Below are 20,519 nucleotides of genomic sequence, written 5' to 3' on the forward strand. Positions count from 1 at the left end.
GTAAGTGAGTTCAGCTTACAAAAAAGAAACAACAACAAATAAATGAGAAATTCAGTGGGAATTTACAACCTTAACTTCGAGTCTATCTCTTCCCACTGTGGCTATGTGAAATGGTAAAATCTGCCTCCTAGAAGAGAAATGACTGAAGCTGCCATCTTCCAGGTGTGACTGTCAGCCACCAGCAAAGAACCAAGAGCGCACTGTAGATAGCACTGTTACGTTCACCAGCACTTTGCATAAGCTGCTTTCTGGTACATGACTGTCATCTGTAAGCACTGTTAACTGAACAAAGTAAAAAGGCAAAATATCAAGCCATTTCTGAGCAGAAATATAGAAGACCCCACTTCTTAGGACTTCGTTATCTACAGCTAGATTTTCAGATGTCTTAAACTCTGTCTGAAGTTTGCCTTGGGCTGGAGGCACTTGAAACATCATTCCACATTGACTCTCTGATGTCTAATAAAATTAACTTATGGCTAAGTTTTTCTTTAGTCTAATATGACTAATATGATCTTTTCCTTGTATTCAGCTACTTTTCCCATAAAAGCTGCAGAAATTGGATGTCTTTAATATTTCCTTTCCTTTGACAAATTTTGTTGAATCTGAATGATGGATCAAATATTCCTTGTACTGAGAGAAACAGTTGAGACTTGATTTCGTAAGCTTTATTTTCCCAGAAAACCAGGCTAAAAACAATCTAGTAAAGAGTATTGTTGTAAACTCCCTAATATTGAAGCTAGATTACTAGCTGTAAAGAAGCTATCTGTCAGCCAACTTAATACAATGGAGCTGATTTGCAAAACCTGAGAACAGATATCACAAACCCCTGGCCAGCTCACCTGGCAAGGAGAGAAGAAATGTTGTCAGCAAACACAGGCTAGCACACAGATAGGCTCCACTTTACACTGTGGGATGGGACAGGTATAGAATTTAGCTGACATTCCATTTTTATTTGGCAAATGCAAGTTTAGCTCTAGTGTTCCAAAATATTTACAGATAATGTGTCTTTAATTCAAGGTAGGATTAGCAATTAGACAGTAAAGGAATAAATATCTTACTGACTACGCAAACTCTAAGGAAATATGCTAGAACATGCAGCATTGGAGGATGAAAGCCTTTGGAGTAAGACTTGAGTTCTTTAAGGAATATAATTATGAAAATGCTGTTATTTGGACTGTGTTGTAAAAATGCACATTCCAGGAATAAAAAGGATCTTGAAGGAAGACATGGCATGAAACCAGAAGAACACAAGTTGTTCCAGATGTACACTTACTACTAAATAATTGCATCACATAAAAGCAGTAAGAGAAATTATATAATTTTTGATATATCAAAGATCAGCAACTTTATAAAGCATGAAAATAAAGTGATTACTCATAGCCCTCTTCAGGAGAAAATCCTTTATTTATATTATCATGAAGTACTTTGCAGAAACCTTGCCATAGTTTTAGACTTTTAAATGCAATTAAAAGAAGGAAATGATCTAGTAACTCAAAAATGTGCTAGGGGTTTCCAAAGAGGTGGAGGAACACAATTAAAAGACATACAATGCCTCTGAACGAGGATTGATACAAGAGGATTGACAAAAAAGGAACCCAAGTTACCAGGGTCCCTGTAAGACCACATGACTACATTCCGTTTTCTGTCTTAATGGAATCAGAGTGCTGGAAACCCTTGGGTAAATACACTGAGTACGACGAAAAATCAGATGCAATTGTCTGTGCTACACAGGATTTGATAACACGCAGTATATGCTCAGCAGGCTGAATATATGTTTCAACAAATTGTAAGGCAAACAAAACCTGACAGTGTAGTGTAGCTTTAGTACAGGAAGCAAGTACGCTGCTGTACAGGACACGTGCCCAGCACAGCCATTTTGCTCCAGCTGGGTGTAAGTTGTCGTTAAATATGTTGGACAAATCTTTTGAGAAGGCCCACATGTTCTGCAAGAAAAACCCCTGTTTTCAACACATGCCTAAAAGGCAATCTTTCATTGTAGTCACCTGGCTATTACAATTTTAAGCACAATTCATATGAGAAACATTACCATCAGTTTCAGGTTACAGACACCGAATTTCTAGTTTTGAGGGTTTTGCACAGGATGACAGGCATGACAGAAAGTGAGGGCTCTGACTCGCAGGTGGAGTGAAAGGACCAACAGCACTGGGGCAGTCACGGGAGTCTCCATTTTGTGTAAGATCCCATCCAGATGAAGGATGTCCTCATCTTCCCTCCCCCCAGTTTATCCACACTGTGCACAGCTGTTACAGAAGAAAATATGTTTGAATACAGAGGCATGTGGAAGTGTTTTCACTGTTAGAAATCAGTGTTTATCACTTGCTGTTACTGCACCATTTGTGTGTCAGAACAGGAGTTAACCAAAGATCCTTCCCTGTGGGGGAGACTGGCAAACGTCGCTGCTCACATGAGCAGCGCTCCTCTGAAATTCATGAGGTAGCTCTTGGTCTTCTTGAACTCAGAAGAATTTTTGCTTCAAATTGTAATAAATGGCACCTTGAATGGATGCTACAGATTTTCACAAAGCTAGCATTCCACTCAAGGCAAAGGAAGCCTGCTTCACTTGACCTGTGTAACGCGCGCCAAAGACTGACTCACTAATCCTTGCCTAAAGCGCAGAAGTATTTGGAAGAGACAGACAGTAGCTGTGGGTGCAAACAGCTGCAGAAGCTGCATTGTTGAGTTGCTAGGGATCAGAACATCTCTATTAGCAGTCAGGACTCTTTCCTTTCACACTGCCTGATGACACAAAGTACAGAAAATCGTTCTAGTTATATCTTACCCAAGAGCACTCAGCAATGCACACAGAAACAGAAAATTCAAGATAATGTTGAATAAAAAACAGCATTCAAAGTCCAGTAAAAGAGGTTGCCAAGGAAGTACGCTAGATCTGAAGAACTGGCACACCAACAAAAATCACTAGTGCTGCTGGTGATACAAAGATAAATAACCCAACCTCCCCTTATCATTAAAATAGATTCAGCGTGGCTGAGTATCATTTTGATGCCTCCAAATGGCATAACCTTTTAAACCACTTGAAAAGTTCAGGGCAGCCTCAGTGTTTAAACAGCTTATCAAGCGGCACATTGATATTCAAGCAGCTCTCTAGCAGTGCAAGCTGCTTAGACACTGACAGCCCCTTGGGATCTTCTCCGGCAAAAAAAAAAAAAAAAAAAAGCTATTGCAGTTGGGCACCGAGATGAACACAAACACATCCAGCTTGAAATATCCTCAGCGAGATTCTCAGAGCTAGGTCCATAACAGTAAACTTCTAGGCCCTTTAAAAATGAACTGAAGAGTAATTTCTCAGCAGACATCACTGATCCCAGAAAGAAAGTGTGCATTTCTGACCCTGCAATGAGGTGACTCCGCATCGGGACGCAGTGCTCCAGGTGGGGCCTGGCAGGGGCAGAGCAGAGGGGGGCAATCACCTCCCTTGACCTGCTGGCCATGCCTCTCTGGTCCTTCTCTGCAGGGCTGCTCTTGATGAGCAGGTAGTAACTATACTTGTTAAGACCAGAAAGCAGTTATCACAGAAGTGCAGGGCTGTGGTGTAGGAGATATAAACGCTCCAGAGAGCAAGTTTGTTTCATCTCCCTGTTCAGTTCATCCCCTAGCACGCTTTCTGCCTGCCTCCCTTCTCTTTCATAAGCACACATCGCCCTTCAGTGACAGCCTGCTCATTCCACAGCCCAAATCTTCCCCAGAGCAATCCTAAGAAGCTAGACCCAGGGAAATTCAGCAGCGCAGCCATCCGCGAAGTACAGAAAGAAGGGCCTCTGCGTACCCTCCACACCCCCTCTGCTTTCATTCGATGGAAAACACAAACCACAAGCCCAGCACACTGATTTTCATCCACTGTGAAGGTGAGGGAACGAGCAGACAGACAGCAGCTGGTACAGAAAGCTATCCTTGCTCCTCGGCACCCGGTTTGTCTTTCAGCATTATCCCCAGTGAAGATGTAACGTGACGGGATAGCGAAGGCTCCTCCCAGCTGCCACCACGGCCTTTCACCTCTGCACACCCCAGGTTCTCCAACCCCCTTTGGAACACGCTGCTTTAAAATCGTCCTGACATCATCAGCACAAGAAATAAACCAACCAGCACCGCAGGCTTTTTCCTCCGGGACAGGATGAGAGATCTGGTTCCCCCGCACACCGCACCGTGCTCTGCGTAAGGAGGAATAAAAGCGGGGTAACTCTGGTGACGGGGCTGGAGTTACTCCAGCCGCACGCTAATCAAAATGAGGTCACGAGTTAACTCCGTCCATACAAATAGTGACAGCTGCTGGTTTCTATAGCGAAGCGTAGTAAATAGTTATCATCACAAACACAAACAAAGGCAGAGCACCTATGTGTGCCTCAGCTACACATCGCCATGGCAATTACAGCTTACTGACTCTGAGCAATTCAGCTCAGCGAAATGAATGAGATCAAAGCAGCGAAGCCAACACCACAATGCTTCCTCAAAATTGATTACAGAAGCGACAAATTCCTAACAAATCACTGTTTTTGAGTATCTTTAATAAAACGCCAAAGAATAGGATTTTCCTAACAGCAGCATGTATAACCAATAACCCCAAATCTTATTAAAGCCACCACCAACTCATTTTCTTTCCATTAAGGTGTTTTAAGCAGGATCTCCCTCTTTTCTGACATAAAATTGAAATAAGACAATGTAATCCATCAGTAATGTCCTCAAGATGGCCTTATATATGCAACGAATTAAAACACTCTCAAATATTTTATTTTTTCAAAGTGGCAAAGACTCACTACATCCCAATCATATTTCCCAGATGGTGTCATGAACCTCTTAACACTTCATTTCCATCATGTTCCATGTCTTGAGAAATCTGTTTTCAATCTCTCAAACACAAACAAGGCCTCCACCCTCTGTCCCCTGATGCTGGATTCAGCAGTCCCCGGCCAACTTATTCTTCATATTCTTCTTAGGGTGAATAAATCCATCTCCTCCCTCATCAATCACGCAGAAACCACCAATGACACATTCATGTTCAAACTGCTTCATAAATGCATTATTTATGTCATCCATGAAAAAATGGTGGCTATGCATTCATCAGAAATAAATGGCTCCATGTCAGTCTAAGAAAAGCGTCTGCAAAGCTGGTGTGACCCTACTCGTGCTTTTAATGGACTGGAGATGTGACCCTGAGGTACTGTTGCTTTTATATTTCACCTAGGGACCTGCTAATTCTCAGCTCTGCTCAATCACAACAAAGGTCTCTAGAGGAGTTTAAATGTGGTTCTGAGGATTTGGCTAAGTGTCTTTATGTGGAAAAATACCGAATGCATTGATCTGAGATGAAGCTCTAGAAGCTGACATTCTGTCTTTCTACCTCCTTTGTCTTGCATCCAGTCCTTTTGTTTCAGCATGGTGTTAGAATCACAGAATGATCCATTTTATGTTCCTACTGAGGAAAGTGTTTTCAGTCCTTCCAGTGCCTAACAAATGATGACTTTGGGTTTCCCTGTCATTGTCACTTGCCACGTTATACTTAACTTCAAAACCACCCGATTTTCTCTCTAGTAACACAATAACCCATTTCTTATAACCAAAGTGTTCTGGGTCTCACTTTCCGTAAGAAACCTAGGACTGGATGGACCTGAGTCCCCAAATCCAGTACTCTGCATGCTGCTAGCCATATATATTGACATCAGCTGCAGAAGGGTTCACAAAAGGGTTCACTGTTTGACATAGCCCTATCTACAAATCACCAAACACATTCAGCAGCCCCTAGTAAGCTCCAGAAGTTGCCATAATTACGACGTGTGACATTTGAATGTGAAATTTAAGATCATATCTTTCTTGTATATTAGTGCCAGAACTGAGAATTCCAATGCTTTTCCACCTACATTTCGTACAGCATTGATTCCAGTGTGCCTGTGTAACAAAATTCATAAATAATCGTGGAGCTGACTGGACTGAAAACAACATTTTCTCCCAGCTGACTGCCTTGACCGCAAGGCTGCAAACCCAGGTCTTTCCTCCACATTCCTCTTTCTAGCTATACAACAGTTCGGTTTCGACAAGTTCTTTTTCAACACCTCTAACTGGGAGCCTGGTGATTCTGGGGGAGTGACAGCTGTGAGCTGTGTGTCCGAAAAACCTCGGCAAGAGACATGAAGTGAAAGTTGCTTCCCACTTGCCATCTGGCAGATTATTTAGGATGAGGACTAGCATCACGAACTCTGCTCAGTGGTTTCAAAAACCATCACCGAAGCAGACTTGCTGCCGTGGGTGAGGCAAGTCACCTCCTCAGAGAACTGTGTTCCTAATCTGCATGCAGGATGCCCCACCTGAAGAAACGCTGAGCACTCCTAGCTAACTCTAACGCTGAGCCTTTTACACACTTGGAACATGTACAGTGCCTCCTGGAGTCTGCTGCCCTTCCTGCCATCCCCCACATTGCCACTGTTTGAGGTTTCAAATTTATAGCCTACAAATTTGGCATACATCTTCCTCCATCTCAGGGGGGAAGTCAGTTTGTTACAGATTGTAACAAACAAGAATGGTTACTTGTTCTTGACATCTCAGTAATAGGTTTTGCATGAATAAAGAACGCTGTCCTCAGGTCTGTGTAGTGTGACAAACAATGACAGAGCCAAACTGCAGCTTTGTAAGAGAAAACAGAATACTTAAGACATATTTATTAAGTTTGCTGCATTCATTACATGTCCTAGTGGAAGAGGGAGAATTCAGGGGAAAAAAAAAAGTTATGTAACTTTGCGATCAAATAATTAAAGACTGCACTCTAATGCACACATACCAGGACGGGAAATTCAGCCTGTATGGGCAACCATCCCTCTGGCATTGTGATTTCATATATCTTATAAATCTTATAAATGATCTGTTAACTTAGTCTTTATGTACATTACACATACAAAATGATCTTCAGCAGTACTGCCTGCTGCAGGAGTGGGTGCTAACTTGTAAGCAAGTGCGTATCATCTCTGTGCTATTACCTACATATCAAAGCAGAACAAACAAACAAAAAATCCAAACTCACATCTCTCATCATTTTCACTGCTTCTCTGGTCCTTCCCAGCTTTCTTGCACACATTGCCAGCCTCCTCTTAATATAAACTAACACATTAGTGTCCCTTCCTGCAAAAAAGTAAAGAGACATAATTGACACAATTAATAATGACATAATTAAGATTAAAAATATTTTTAAGAATACATTCATTTGATATTCTAACACAAAAGGAAACAGTTTTCTAAACATTTTTTTGTTATTTGCTATCATGTAATAAGAAGTTACCAAATTCAGCTGACTTAAATGTGACATAACCACTGAAATCAGTGGAATTACTCTGGATATATGGTGGTTTAAATAAGGATCCACACGATAGCTGTACACCTATGAAATATAAGTGGATCTGAAGGTAGAGAGCACTGTAGGATATTAGACAGACCATCAAGTAATCAGGCAGGGGAGGGGAACCCCTACGAAGCTAACACTGACACAAAAACTCTGTGGTTATACAGACAGCATTAAATTACTTACCAACTCACATATTTGGTTTAAACAACAGCATCCATGAAACTACGTGTGTCTTATCTGCCTTTTTTTGTAAGTTTTACGTGTGTTAATAGGAGATGCAGCAAATCAGATCCTCAGTTTCAGTCCACCAGCCTTTCTACCTACTGATTATAAGTACACCCTGACCCTCCCTTTTGCTGAGCCTTTACTTGTTATCCTGTCACCATCTTCAAATTCCTCATGCAGCTAATTATGGATTGCAAATTAGCATCTTTCAGATATGACAATCCGATATGCTGGAAGGTGCCCTGACAACAAAGAAGACAGAAACTAACCAGCTACAGGAATAACTCTCTTGGAGAATCCTTACTCTTTTGGTGATCCTTGGTTTCTCATCCTCTCCTTGTAATTTCAATGTGAACTTTTAACGTTCTGGACCAACAGGAAATGTGCAGACAGGTAATCAGCTATAGAATTACCATATCCAGAAAATATAGGACACCTGCTACAAATTATCTTCATGTACACTATGCAGTCTATAAAGATTCGTTTGTTCCTAACATTTTGAAGTCTTTCATAATAAGAACAAGATGTGTGCTGAACGCATTCCAAGTGCCTACAAATTGTTTTAAAGCTGTGATTACAATTTTCAGATAGATCAAGCAGCAGGCTGAACGGTCTGACTTGAGAAGAGAAAATAAATAAGGGAGGGAAGGAATTTCATTAGCTATATTTTATATTATGTAATTCCTTATCTCTGTATTGTTTTCTATATATTTAATAAACAATTTATTAGTTACATCTGTTTCGATATGTTTATATAGTGTAACCAAGAGTTATAAATTTCAGGCCACGCTCCCTTCCAGACATTTCAGAAGGAATGGTCAAAACACATTTACTTGTGAAATCAAGACAACCTTTCAGGCCAAAGTTTTCAGAGGTGACTAATGATTTGGGGTGACTAACATAAGCCACCTTAAAAAGAAGTCTGTCTGCACCTTCTATAAACCAGCATCTTTTGAAAGAGGTTAAATTGGGTACCCAAAGTCTGCATCTACTCTTAAAATTCATTGTCTAACGTAAGATACTGTATGAAAGATATGTGAGTACAGAGAAATATGGGACAATATGCTGTTGTTCAAAAATTACAGTGTTTTTCACTCCTTACAGATGAAACACCCTCTTTTCGTCCCAAGGTCAACCTGAAGGACTAGAGATGGCAGAACAGATATTTCAGAACCATGTTGTAACTGCAAGATGAGGAAAGGAACTGTGGTCTCCTTACAGACATATTTATCCATGGTCCTTTTTTTCCTGAAGAAATGTGAGCTGCCCACCTTTTTAGCCATGCAAGTCCAGCATATAATGTAAGGAATCCTACACGAAGCTCTTGTGTGTAAGGCACTGTTTGAGACTGGAACTTGTCTAACTTCTGTAGGTGCTCACTGAGGTTATTGGTGGAAGAGGAGAGGAGTGGGACAGTCTAGCCCCTCTACCAAGCAATGGTCAGAGCTGGCCATCACTTTTCAGCCCCTCCTGCTCTGTGGCAGCGTACTTAATTCTGTGATTCAGCTCTTTGCTTACTCTGCTGTAATGCTGGAGGTTCGGGGTGTCAAACTGGATGCTGATGGTAGTGATACGTACCATCTAGCACACACAGGTTACAAAGGCACCATACTTACGTTTGCCTGCACAAACTTAATCAGGATATCTTGGACATCTTGCTCACCAGGATAAGCATCACGACAGTCTTTAATCACTCTTATTGTGTATTTTTCATAGAACTGCTGTCATTTTCTGTGCTTAGGAGGGATTGAACGCACAAATCAAGGTTTTGTGGACAACCATAGGCCTGCTAGAACCTGAAAACTGCTTCAAGGGCTCAGCTGCTCTCCATTTGTTTTTCTCCAAAAATAAATGAATCGTCATAAATGTATCATCCAAAATATCATTTGATATCCAACAAATGTTTAAAATACTGCCCCCAAGATTTATAAAAACTCAGGCTTTCAGGTATAAACTTGTGTGCACTTCTGAGACCAGAGATGACAGACAATTTCACTACGCACAGTTTTTATCAGCAATCTTTGACTTATGTGGAATAGCTAGAGGCTGTGAATTCAGGTCCTGAGAAACTTACAGATACCCCAAATATGTCCGTGCTTGTACTTATGCAACTCATTGGTATTATGTTTGCCTGAGGTAGCCATTGTAGATTAAAAATAATCTAGATCTGTTTGCTTTATTTATCTTTTTGTTCATTTACCAGCAGTGAACACTCATCTATTTTCTTGGAATTAAGAAACACCCAGTAAATATCATTACAGCACCTACATCTCCGCACTCAGAACTTTAAAAAAATAGACTTTTAATTACAGCACTAAATTATTCCAGTTGTTAATTTTTATGTTTCTGTGACCTTTCTTAACAAATGCACCTAGCTTTTCAAATGTCACCCTGGTGAATGGGTCTCATTAGCTTTCACACAACAACGTGCGGTACGTGTTTATCCTTACAACTGATGGACAAAGCTGGCAAAGCACTTTGGTCCCGTTTGCATCATTCTTTACTGTTTTTACTGCATGAGCTTATGTTTTCAAAACAGCTAAAGGCATTTCGGTGCAACTTCCTAAATCAGTCTCCATCATTTTCTGAGTATCAAACCTCTTTTGGCTCTGCAGCCTTCTCCTTTCTATTAAGTGAATGCTACATATTTTCTGCCATGACAGAAAAGATGCATCTGTAATCTCAGTTTTGCCAACTCAGTAACAGAATCAGGCAAAAACACTGAAATAGGATATTATGTTGGCTCTAGGAATATGGCTCTAGGAGCATATTCCAGCCAATGTACTGAGTGCACAGTTCTCAAAGGGGAAAAAACAAAAACAAAACAAACCCCTACCATTACCAGAACTTCTCCCTTTTAAAAAATACATGTAGCTATTCCCTCCAATGAAACTTACTGTGTTGGGCTTCGTACTGGGCACCGTGATGCTGCAATTGCTGGCTGCGCCTGTAACAGCCCTCTCCAGCTTTCAGAGCCTGCTTGAACAGCTTCTCTGCTTCTACAATTGTTGTAGCTTCCTCTTCAGCCAAGAGAATATAGGCAGTGGCACATCTGTAAAAAATGTCAGAGGAAGAACTGTGAAAAAGGTACTTGAAGTAAAAACAATAAAAAGCCATGCAGACTTTAAAGGATGTACCAATTACAGAGGCAAAGGAGTTTTGTCGATATACTGTTCTCACAAACCTTTTTAAATACTCTGACAATTTAGAATTTATAATTATCTGCGCTTCTCGTCTATTAAGGAGTAAAACCACAAAGCCATTCATTTCACCTCTTTAAATCTCTCTTTACGAATAGGGTGAGCTGCTGAATTGAGATGTCTCTCTCATTGACTATAGAGGGAGCCTAGGTAACTACTTGAGACTCGATGGCCACAGCTTTAACAGATGAAATTAGATGGGATATAGGCTGTTGACTTCTGTCTGATACAAGTAGCTCATTACTGATGAGATTCTGCTTTATACAGAAACAGAATCAGGCTGCCGCTGCCACCTCTAATCGTGTTTCACACAGTCATCACTTGAGGAATAGGAAACAACAGGTCTGGGTAAAAAAGAGACTCCGTATGTGAGGAGAATGGAATAGGTGTATAGCTCACTGCAAGCAATAGCCTCTTCTGCTATATGCTCCTTCGATTAAACTGCTGTCCAGGCACAAACAGTTGTGTTTGTTGTTTTTGTTTTTGTTTTTTTTTTTTTTCCTTCTAATGAAACAAGTGAAGGGCAATCTGTAAGGCATCAGTTTATAAAACTCTAGAATGTGGTAATCTCAGACAGCAACCTAAGGGAGTCTCTCTGCCTGATGCACTCTGGCAGCATTTGTATAGTTTGCCATGCCAGTAAAGCTTCAGAGCACTGAGTTTACTGTGGGATCCCAGAATGCTACATTTCTGATTGAGAAAATAAATAACAGACTCAAAGAAAGTAAGTCCTCAAATATTACATCGTGTTCCCTCACACTATCAAATGAATATTTCAAAAGGTGTTTATGAGGCCCCTCCTTGTTGCTTCTGTTCAGGACAACTGAGAAATCCAAAAGGGAACTCTCTTGTCCCCATCCCACAAATAAACATATCATAAACTCATCAGGAGGCAACTTAATTAACACTTTGCTATGCTAACACAGGGCCCAAAGCCCACTGCCATCAGTGGGAAGACTCCCCATTGTCACCAGTGCCCTAAGGATCTTCTGTGTGGCTAGCACAACATGCAGCTGTGCTTTTTTTTCCTCCCATTGTTGGGCTTCCTGTGACAGGCCTATAATCATGGTTAAAAATTACTGTAGCAACCCCCCTGCCTTAAGCTATCATCAAGTGGATTTTTAAATGACAGAAAATAAATGCAAGTTTTGTTGTCACTCACTCATTCAATTCCAAAGCTTCATGTGCTGCAGAAATTCGGGCTTGAGGGTTTCTCTCTCTCCAGGCTTTTTGCATTACTATTCAACAAACCAAGCAGACAAGGGGTATATCAATCATTACAGCAGTAACAAGGAGAATCTATTGCATTATAACAACAGAATTTACTGTTTTCAGCCTGACTCACTCCAGAGCATTTCAAAGAGCTCAGTGACCACTCAAAAGATATATAATCAATGCGAGCTTCTGCCCCAGATGCTCAGCCTTATTCTTTCATTTAATTCACCTTTTTTCCATGAAAAAGTCTGACTGAGGAATCATGCTATCTGCATTGTTACATGCAGAGAGGGCAAGCAGCTTTTTCATCTGGGGGAGGTAGATTCCACGGGGCACAACAGAAAACAAGGACAGATGAGTTTCTTAGTCCAGTTCCTTAATGTGCTGTTGCTTTAGTAGCATGTTAAATGGAAACAACATCCAGGCTAATTGGACCACCTTGTAATTAGCCCACAGTGTTCAGAAAGTAGGATTCATGTTTCTCCTGTGTCAAAAAAAACACACCGTGTTCTCCTTTGTAATTATGCCCTCAGAATACTGCGCCCAACTGCCAGTGCGTCTCCTTTCTTAAGAGATCCTAAGATTTGTCTCTTCAGATGCAAATTCTGATGATAAAAATCATTGTTGTGCACTTTAGCTGAACCAAAATCTGCACGTGGACATAACAGTAAAGGCTTAATGCCACTAAATCTGCTTATATCAAATTCAGCTCTAAGCGTGTTGTTCCTTTTATTTATTTAATTATCATTTTACAGCGTTTCTAACTGCGGCAGGGTATGAAACACAGGACTCAGGTTTTACACAAGCTCTCCTCTGTCAGCAGAGACGAAATGGGGCCTGGATAATGTAACTCAGAATACTACACTGCAGCTGGAAGCAAATTAAGCTCTATCTGTTTGAAGCCACTGCAAGAACCAGGAGGAAAACATAAGCCTTTACACTTGTAAGTGGTACCTTGCATGACTTCAGCAAGAAACTAGAACAAAATAGTGACACAAATTTGATAGCTTATTCCTATATAGATACTTGTACAGATCTAGCATATTACCACAGCAACAGCTTTCCAGGCATGATCAAACTTTACCTTTCTTAATCTACCTGTGAGAACTGATGGCTGACTGCATTTTTTCTGCAGCAGTTCAAAATAATCATTAACCTACTAGCAAAAATGGTTGCTCACAACATCTCTTACTAGCATCTGCAGGCCGTAAATGATCCGTGTCACATGTGAAGAATGTCTGATGGTCCTGTGCTGAAAGATTCATATCGTAGTAAGTCAAGGGTTCTCTCCCTGTTACCCACGTATACCTGCAAACATGTCAACAGAGAGACAGTTTGGTTAATGAGGTCACATTCAGCAAAACCTACAGAAAAGTAGAGTCCGAGATGTTAGAAATGAAATGCTAGCCAATCTTCTAACCAACTGCATTTCACTGTACTGTGATGGAGCAACAGCAGTTGAACATGAGATAATGAGGATGTTGGAAAGTACTTACTGGCAATCTATAACACACGTGTTCAAGCATCAAGACTATGGGAAACCTAGATATTATTCATTAGGTTGTTTACTAAAACTGATTTGAACAGAGTTACTATATTAGCACACCAGCTACACTGCACTTAGGTGTTCCGGTTTTTCTAAGGACACCAAAAAAATGACAGAAATACCAAGTGCATGAATTTAAATTCCTTTTCATTGAGAAACATTTCACTAATGACAGAAAAAAAAACTGGTATGAGCACAGGTGTCCACAGTTGTGTCTCTTTTTGCATCCCTGAGTTGGATTAATGGAAATGTACGATTAAGGCCCTTAACCAGGTACCATACCTGAAGCTGTAACATCACAGCACTTACCGATTATATTCAGCTCCTCTGAACAGATTTAAAGGATTTCGCCAGACTTTGCATTCTGTCATAAACAGAAACAGACAATAATGAATCTCTCCCAAATTAAAATGCAACTTGAGGTTTAATAGAAACATCAGTTACCTTCTAATGAGCTTTAATTAACTTTTACTTTCTATAGGTGTGAAATGAAAAAATAAAGAGCATAAGAGATGCAGGTAAGCAGATTGTTCTTCCCTTTTTAAATAATAATTTCACTATAAATTAGTGTTAATAAATGATGTAATTCCAGACAAATAACCCCAACAACGCTCCAAATGCCAGGTGAAAAAGACAATACCAATTAGTGCTGGGACTCACATTTACCATATGGCAGATCTGAAAAGTAACACTGGGTTACTGCACTGAAAAACAGCAATTAACTCCATCCCTATGGACTTGTTATTTCTACAGAAAAACCGTGCTGCCTGGTTGATACTGTAAATCACTGAGAATCTCAGCTGCAACTGCCAGTTTTAATTCTTCCTTAGCTTATCCATCGCAACATCTGCTGACCTTACTTAAATTCCTTCAGAATCCCAGGGCTGACAAAGTAGTATCAAGTTGATTGGCAGAGAAAAGTTAATTGCAAAGGTTTGGGAACACCATAAACATTTCATCTACTTCTGTCAGGGAAAAAGAAATAAAATTCTTCATGGTACAGGTAGGAAGAGATAAAAAAAAAAATCCACAACAACATCATTTAGAACAGAAGTAAAAAAAAAAAAAAATCGGTTTCTATAGCTTTTGAAAAGCTGAGGTCTTAATTATAGCTTTTCTTGCTTTAATTTAACACCAGATCTGTTCTCTTGAGTTCACCAAAGACAATTCACTCCTGTGAAAGTGAAACCAGGATCAAACCCAGTATTTGCAGCACAGACTCGTTGTTTCACCACAAATCTGTTCCTGGATGACCCTCGTTCAGTGCTGTGCAAAAGCCAATCAGCAGCATTGGACTTGCAGTATTTTACCGTCTGCTTTCCATCACCAAAAACCAACCAGCACGTTTTTCCCAGTGAGGTTCAGTAACATCATTTCTAAAGAGATCTGCATCGGTTTTCAGGCAGGGTATCCACCCTGCTTCATACAATGCTGGTAAGTTTCTGTCTAGTCCATTAAAGTAAGGGACAAACTCAAAATGATAAGTGAAGCCTTTGTCTGTGTTCATGGACCTAGCTCTCACTTCTGAGCATGAAGCTCAAGCGGCAAGGAGGGAAAGCATTTTACATAAAGGATTTGTAGGAAAATAACACTTGCAACTCCACAAAAACTAGTCAAATGGCAGAGGTGGTGGTGGGCTCTCGGCTTGGGCCCTGCACAGCATAACATGAGCATCAAACACCGACACAGGAAAGGGAAGGTGGCTGGGACAAATACAGGCAGTGACTGCACACCTTCATCTTTCAGCTAACCACTTCATCGGGTAGCCAGTATCGGAAAGCTCCACTGGTTTGCTCACAGAAGCACTCGATCAATGTTCAGCTGCTGGCCTGTGCAGCCCGAGGGCACGGCTGTTTGTCAAGCTTCAATCTGACAGCTCTCACATACTGTGACTTGCAATCCATAGTAAATATTAAACTAATATCAGCCTCCTCAGAGGTTTAATAGTTCCAGAGGTACCATTCAAAGGCTTGGCTTACTCTGTTTGCAATAAATAAGATTTGCCAACACCTATTTGATGGCAGTGATACCATTCATCGCACTAATCTTACTCAAATTTTTGCTTTGTGTGGGCACGGCACTTCCACACTGTAGCAAGGGAAGGGGGGCTGGGGAACACAAAGGAGAGGTGAAGAAGGCATTTTTATTACCACCTCCTCCTGTCCTGGGGGTAGTTTGGCATCTGTCCGGGTAGTTAAACACGATGAGATCTTTGTTGCTTTTGTCTTGGGATCTGCTGATACCATGGTTTCAGTGCAATAATCTTCCAAATAATTCTTCCAGACTTTCTGAGGATGAACTTATCTACTGTGATATTCTACAACAGTCAAACATCTACGCAGGAAAACATGGTGAACCAAGTGAAAAAGCCATCTTCAACTTGTTGAATAGTGAAAGAAATATCCCAGGATGGATGCGTGACAGACTCAAAAGGTTGCCTTTTCTGTTACATTACAAACTAGTAACACACTATAACTATGTCCTTATTTTGTATAGGCAATACAGACTTCTTGAATATTACTCTTTCAGGCCCTTACTCAATGGTCACGTTTTGAGCACTGGTATCTTTCTGGAAGCATGAATAGCAGGCTTTCTGTACAGACACACTGTACAAAGACACTGTTGGAGGAATTTGTAGAAGCAAGAGCCTGTGCACTGAAAGCAAACCCACTCCCTGACTGCTTCTTTGTATCAGGAAAGTCAAGATGCTTGGGTGAACCTCATTAGTCAAAATACTGTGCCTTCTGCTTTAAAATGATGGGAGTTATTTCGGAGTTGCTGAAGTGTGACAGCACACGCTGATGAGTGCACACAGGTGTTTCCACGCCACCCCGTTCACCCAAATCTAATATCCTGCACCACGCAGCGCTGCTATTCATGGCCTCTCCTCAGATGAGAATGACAGCAGCTGAATCTGCAGTGCTATATGGAGGCTTCCCCAAGTGGGAATATCCAGCGGAGAGCAAGGGTTTTTCAGGCCACTTACTTTATTTAACTTGTGAGTTCAAAGCTAATTTTTGTTTGCTTGTTTTCATGAGCACTGACGAGCAGAAGTTGCCAGGTACAGACAGAGGTACCTCAGTTGCTAAACAATGTGTTGTTTTTAACTGAATTTGTTCTTTTTTTCTTTTCCTCATTTGTCAATTCTGATATATTTTAAAAGCCTGTAGAGGAAACAAATTTAAGTGTAGCCTAATTGACTCTGGGGTCACATCCCCAGTGAAAGCTGAATTAATTTCCAATATTACAATCTCTGTGCCCAGCTTAGGCTGAAACAGTTAAACCTCGTTTTACAGATGAGGAAAGCAAGCAATGAGACCCCTTCCCTGACTTCCGAAGCAGTATCTACAGCTCGAGTCAGATGCCTGATTCCGTCACAGCTTCCTCACCCCTTGTGGTCCTCAGTCCATGGCCCCAGGCAGCAGAGGCAGCCAAGCAGGGCCGTCAGCTCGCTGGGATCCCCGGCCAGCCCTGGTGGATCAGTGCTCCAGGGGCTGATGCACCTCAGGAGGGCTGTTCCTCGGCGGTCCCGGCTCTGTAAGGGGGACCAGGAGACCTGCAGAGATGGCTGGTCTGTGGGAGAGCTGGGGCAGGACACAGCTGGCTCAGTCACACTGCGAGGTGTCAGAGCTCGCTACTTCTGGTTTAATATTGTCTTTTTCACCGGAGCAAATATATGCGTGTTCATTATAATTAAACAGAAGTCTATAGCAAAAAATACAGCTCATAACGTTTTTACCCTTCGTGTAAGGCTGTCGACACACCTCCTAAACCCTATGTTCATTCAGAATAATTAGGTGCATTAGAAACGAGGCCTCAGCATATCACGGACAGCTTTTAAGACTTGAACTGCCCAGACTCAGACTCCATCAGCCTGGTTGGCAGCACCCACTGAATTTCATAGGAGCTGTGAAAGCTCAGGAAAATCTATCCCAAATGCCTGAAATCAGGCACCCTGAACTGGAGGCCTCTGTTTCAAACCCGGCTGCGTTAGGACTTGCCCAAAGCCACCAAGCAACTCAGCAGCAGAGCCAGGAACGGAACAAGCCCTTAGGCTAGTAAGAGCCACTGTGCTTCTGCTTGCTGAAGGGAAATCTGAATGCTGCTCGCTTACTGCTCACATTATCTAAAAAATGAAGCAAAGTAGCAGGTGGGCAATCAGTTTTTCTGATCATTTCTGACAATGTGCTTCCCATATTTTTATATGTGCTTTTAATTCCTGGGAAGAACTAAAAGGAAAAGCCTTTAGAAACAATATGGCAGAAAGAGCAAGCGTAAGGCATGCGGGGAGGCTTCAGGAGGGGAGCAAGTCGCCACCTCAGCACCTCAGCCTGGGCGAGTGGCGTCGGTCAGGGCAAGGGATTAATGGGGCAGCCCTGTGCAGGAGGCACGTGGCTGGCCCTTGGCTCCTCAGGGCTGACCCCTGGCTCCTCAGGGCTGGTTCCTGGCTGCTGGGGGGTGGCTCCTGGCTCCCCACGGGCAGCGCCGAGGGCCGGGGACCCGCGGGGGGTGACACCAGCACAGCGCCCCTCACCTGAGACGCTCTGGCGGCTGGAGTCCGCCTCGCCGCCGGCGGCGTTGGCCGTGCTGGGCGCGCTGTTGTCCACCCCGCCCAGCAGAGGTCGCAGGTGGCTCACCGAGACCTGCTCGATGAAGGACGTGCCGTACTTGCGGAAGTACCACCACTCGAAGATCTGCAACACAGCCGTCACTGGCACCGCGGCCCCCGCCGCAGCCCCCCGCCGCCGCCGCCGCCGCCGCCCCCGCGGGTGCCGGGGGCTCGCAGCCCGCCCGCCTCCCCTGCTGCCGGGAGGCCGCCTTCCCCCGGCAGCAACAGCGAAAAATCCCATCCCTTACACCAAATCACGTCCTTCGGAGGCTTTTAACATTGCGAGGAACGTTGTTTTGAGGTGACTCCTAACGGGAGCCCCGCTCCGTCCATCCCAGGCGAGGCTGCACGCAGGGCTGGGCTCCTGCCGCAGCTGCCTCCCTCCACGGGCAGTGGAAAAAAAGGTGAGGAAAGGCAGCTTTGCTCCTCTTCCTGGCAATGCCTCCGAAGGATCCCACCACATTTCATTTAAAGAACGTTTAAAGTACCAAACAACACCCCAAAACCCAATCTTACACCTTTTAAAGGATTATTTTTTTTCCCCCAACAGAGCCAGCTGTGTTTCGTTTTGTATTCCTGACTTAGCATGATTCTGAATTAAATTTCAGGCTTTTGGTTCAGATAGAAAATCAGAAATATATATATATATATATATGTATATATATATTTACATAGCTCTGCTTAACAAATTCCACAGCCTGAAAGAACCCCTGGAAATTGAAATTATGCACATAAATACACGTTTGCTGTATTTTCACAGAGAAATTATATTTTTGGGGTAAGAACAGACATTTTAGGAAACCACATAAACCTGGAAATGAAGACTATTTCACATAAACAGGAAAAAAGATTTTGAGTGCAGCACACGCTTCTCATGAGTATATCCTGAAGGGTTTACAAGGCTTCGGGCTGTGGGACACCCAGAGTCTGCAGCGAGGTTCACGTTGGGCTCCACGCCTTCCCTGAATCGCTCCTGAGTCACCAAAAACTGTCTCTGTATTTCTGTATTTTTTGCTTTTTTAAAGTCCTCTTGGGCTCTTTATATAATTGAACCGACTTCTCTCAGTCTCCATAGGATTGTCTGTAAAGTTTACTTCCTTTTTCTTTTTTTCTTCAAACCATTCCATAGGGGAGAAACTCCACAGGGGCACAGCAAGAAAGAATTCCTCTCCAAAGGTTACTGTGGCTTCCCCTAAGTCCAGCTTCCCCAGCACTGGGGCTTCCCCTAAGTCCAGCTGTGTTGTTAAAGTATCCAAGAGCATTCACATGGAAGAAGCTGATGCTAACTGTGCTGGATGGAGTGGGAACGTAGCTGGTGGCCATAGATCAACTTCACACAAGCATGTGTGGCAGCCCTGGAGACCACTTGGTCCCCAAAACAAGCTAATGGCTCTTCTTGGAGACATGAACAAGGAAGAATAAAGCAGTTTTATGAGGAGAAGACAGAACGGCTACTAACGTGAACAGATAAAGGTCACAGGCACTGGGGAAGATAAACAGATGCTCACAGGGAAACCAGAACATAAACACATCTGGATCTTTGTGAACTCTGCATTCCTGGCAAGTCACTGAAATCCCTCACAGCATGTAGAGCTCCTACCTGGGTTTGTCACTCTGTGTGTTCCCTTGGGATGGACCCAGGTGGGAAGACCTGCGAGGAAGTATCACTGCATGCTGTTCTGCACTGATGTACTTCCCAGGCATCCACCACCTCCTGTGCTTCTCCAAATGCTAGGGATGATGGACAAGGAGCTGGCACAGGCGAGTTTTTGGGTTTAGCTCTTCTCATGTTCTTACACAATGCTTTCTGAAGGGTTGAGAATCTAAATCTTACGATACAAGAGTGCATCATAACCTAAGCAGCCAAGATATGGCCGACCATCAGAGAAAGACTGTGCTGTAAGATACAGTCACAGCTCTGCCATGAGTGTATGTTTTTGTACTGTCTTTGGCAACTCTGAAGCTCGAACACAACTCAAGCCACAGTTGTGCCTATCCAAGGCCTCAAAGGACATGGTTTTAAGGAATCAAGGATTATAGTTTTGTACTGAGACACAGGACACTGAGTATCACTGTAACAGAGTCAGGGACTGAAGTACAGCTTGCCAGACTGGCCTCTCAAAACTCTTGGTAGTTAGATTGCCATCTAACTGGCTTTGTACTTTCTTTAAGGAAAAAAAATAAATCAAAACATGTTAATGATTCCCTGCTTATTATTTCAACTACAAACAGCTTTTACATAAAAAGAAAAAAAAAAAAAAAAAGAGCACTTGTGACCTCATTTGCCCTGCATAACTGTACACAAATCGGGAAACCGTCACACTGAATTTCAGTGAAACTGAGGATACAAGCAGAAAGAAT

At 42.4% G+C, this 20,519-nt stretch overlaps 1 protein-coding gene across 3 annotated transcripts in view; it reads right to left on the bottom strand.

Annotated features, from left to right (window-relative positions):
- ST7 (suppression of tumorigenicity 7) overlaps positions 1-20,519 on the bottom strand; it is a 139,674-nt gene that overhangs the window by 38,767 nt on the left and 80,388 nt on the right. For 2 of the 3 annotated variants that reach the window (XM_032197484.1, XM_032197501.1), the window contains exons 3-8: positions 18,084-18,243; positions 13,859-13,913; positions 13,184-13,311; positions 11,951-12,026; positions 10,486-10,640; positions 7,046-7,143 (exon numbers count right to left, since the gene is read on the bottom strand). In XM_032197484.1, the coding sequence (XP_032053375.1) occupies positions 7,046-7,143; positions 10,486-10,640; positions 11,951-12,026; positions 13,184-13,311; positions 13,859-13,913; positions 18,084-18,243 (672 nt within the window). The remainder of the gene's footprint in view (positions 1-7,045; positions 7,144-10,485; positions 10,641-11,950; positions 12,027-13,183; positions 13,312-13,858; positions 13,914-18,083; positions 18,244-20,519) is intronic. The other variant, XM_032197492.1, reaches the window with a different exon arrangement.

The sequence above is a fragment of the Aythya fuligula genome, chromosome 1, assembly GCF_009819795.1.
Source record: "Aythya fuligula isolate bAytFul2 chromosome 1, bAytFul2.pri, whole genome shotgun sequence".
Lineage (NCBI taxonomy): Eukaryota > Metazoa > Chordata > Aves > Anseriformes > Anatidae > Aythya > Aythya fuligula.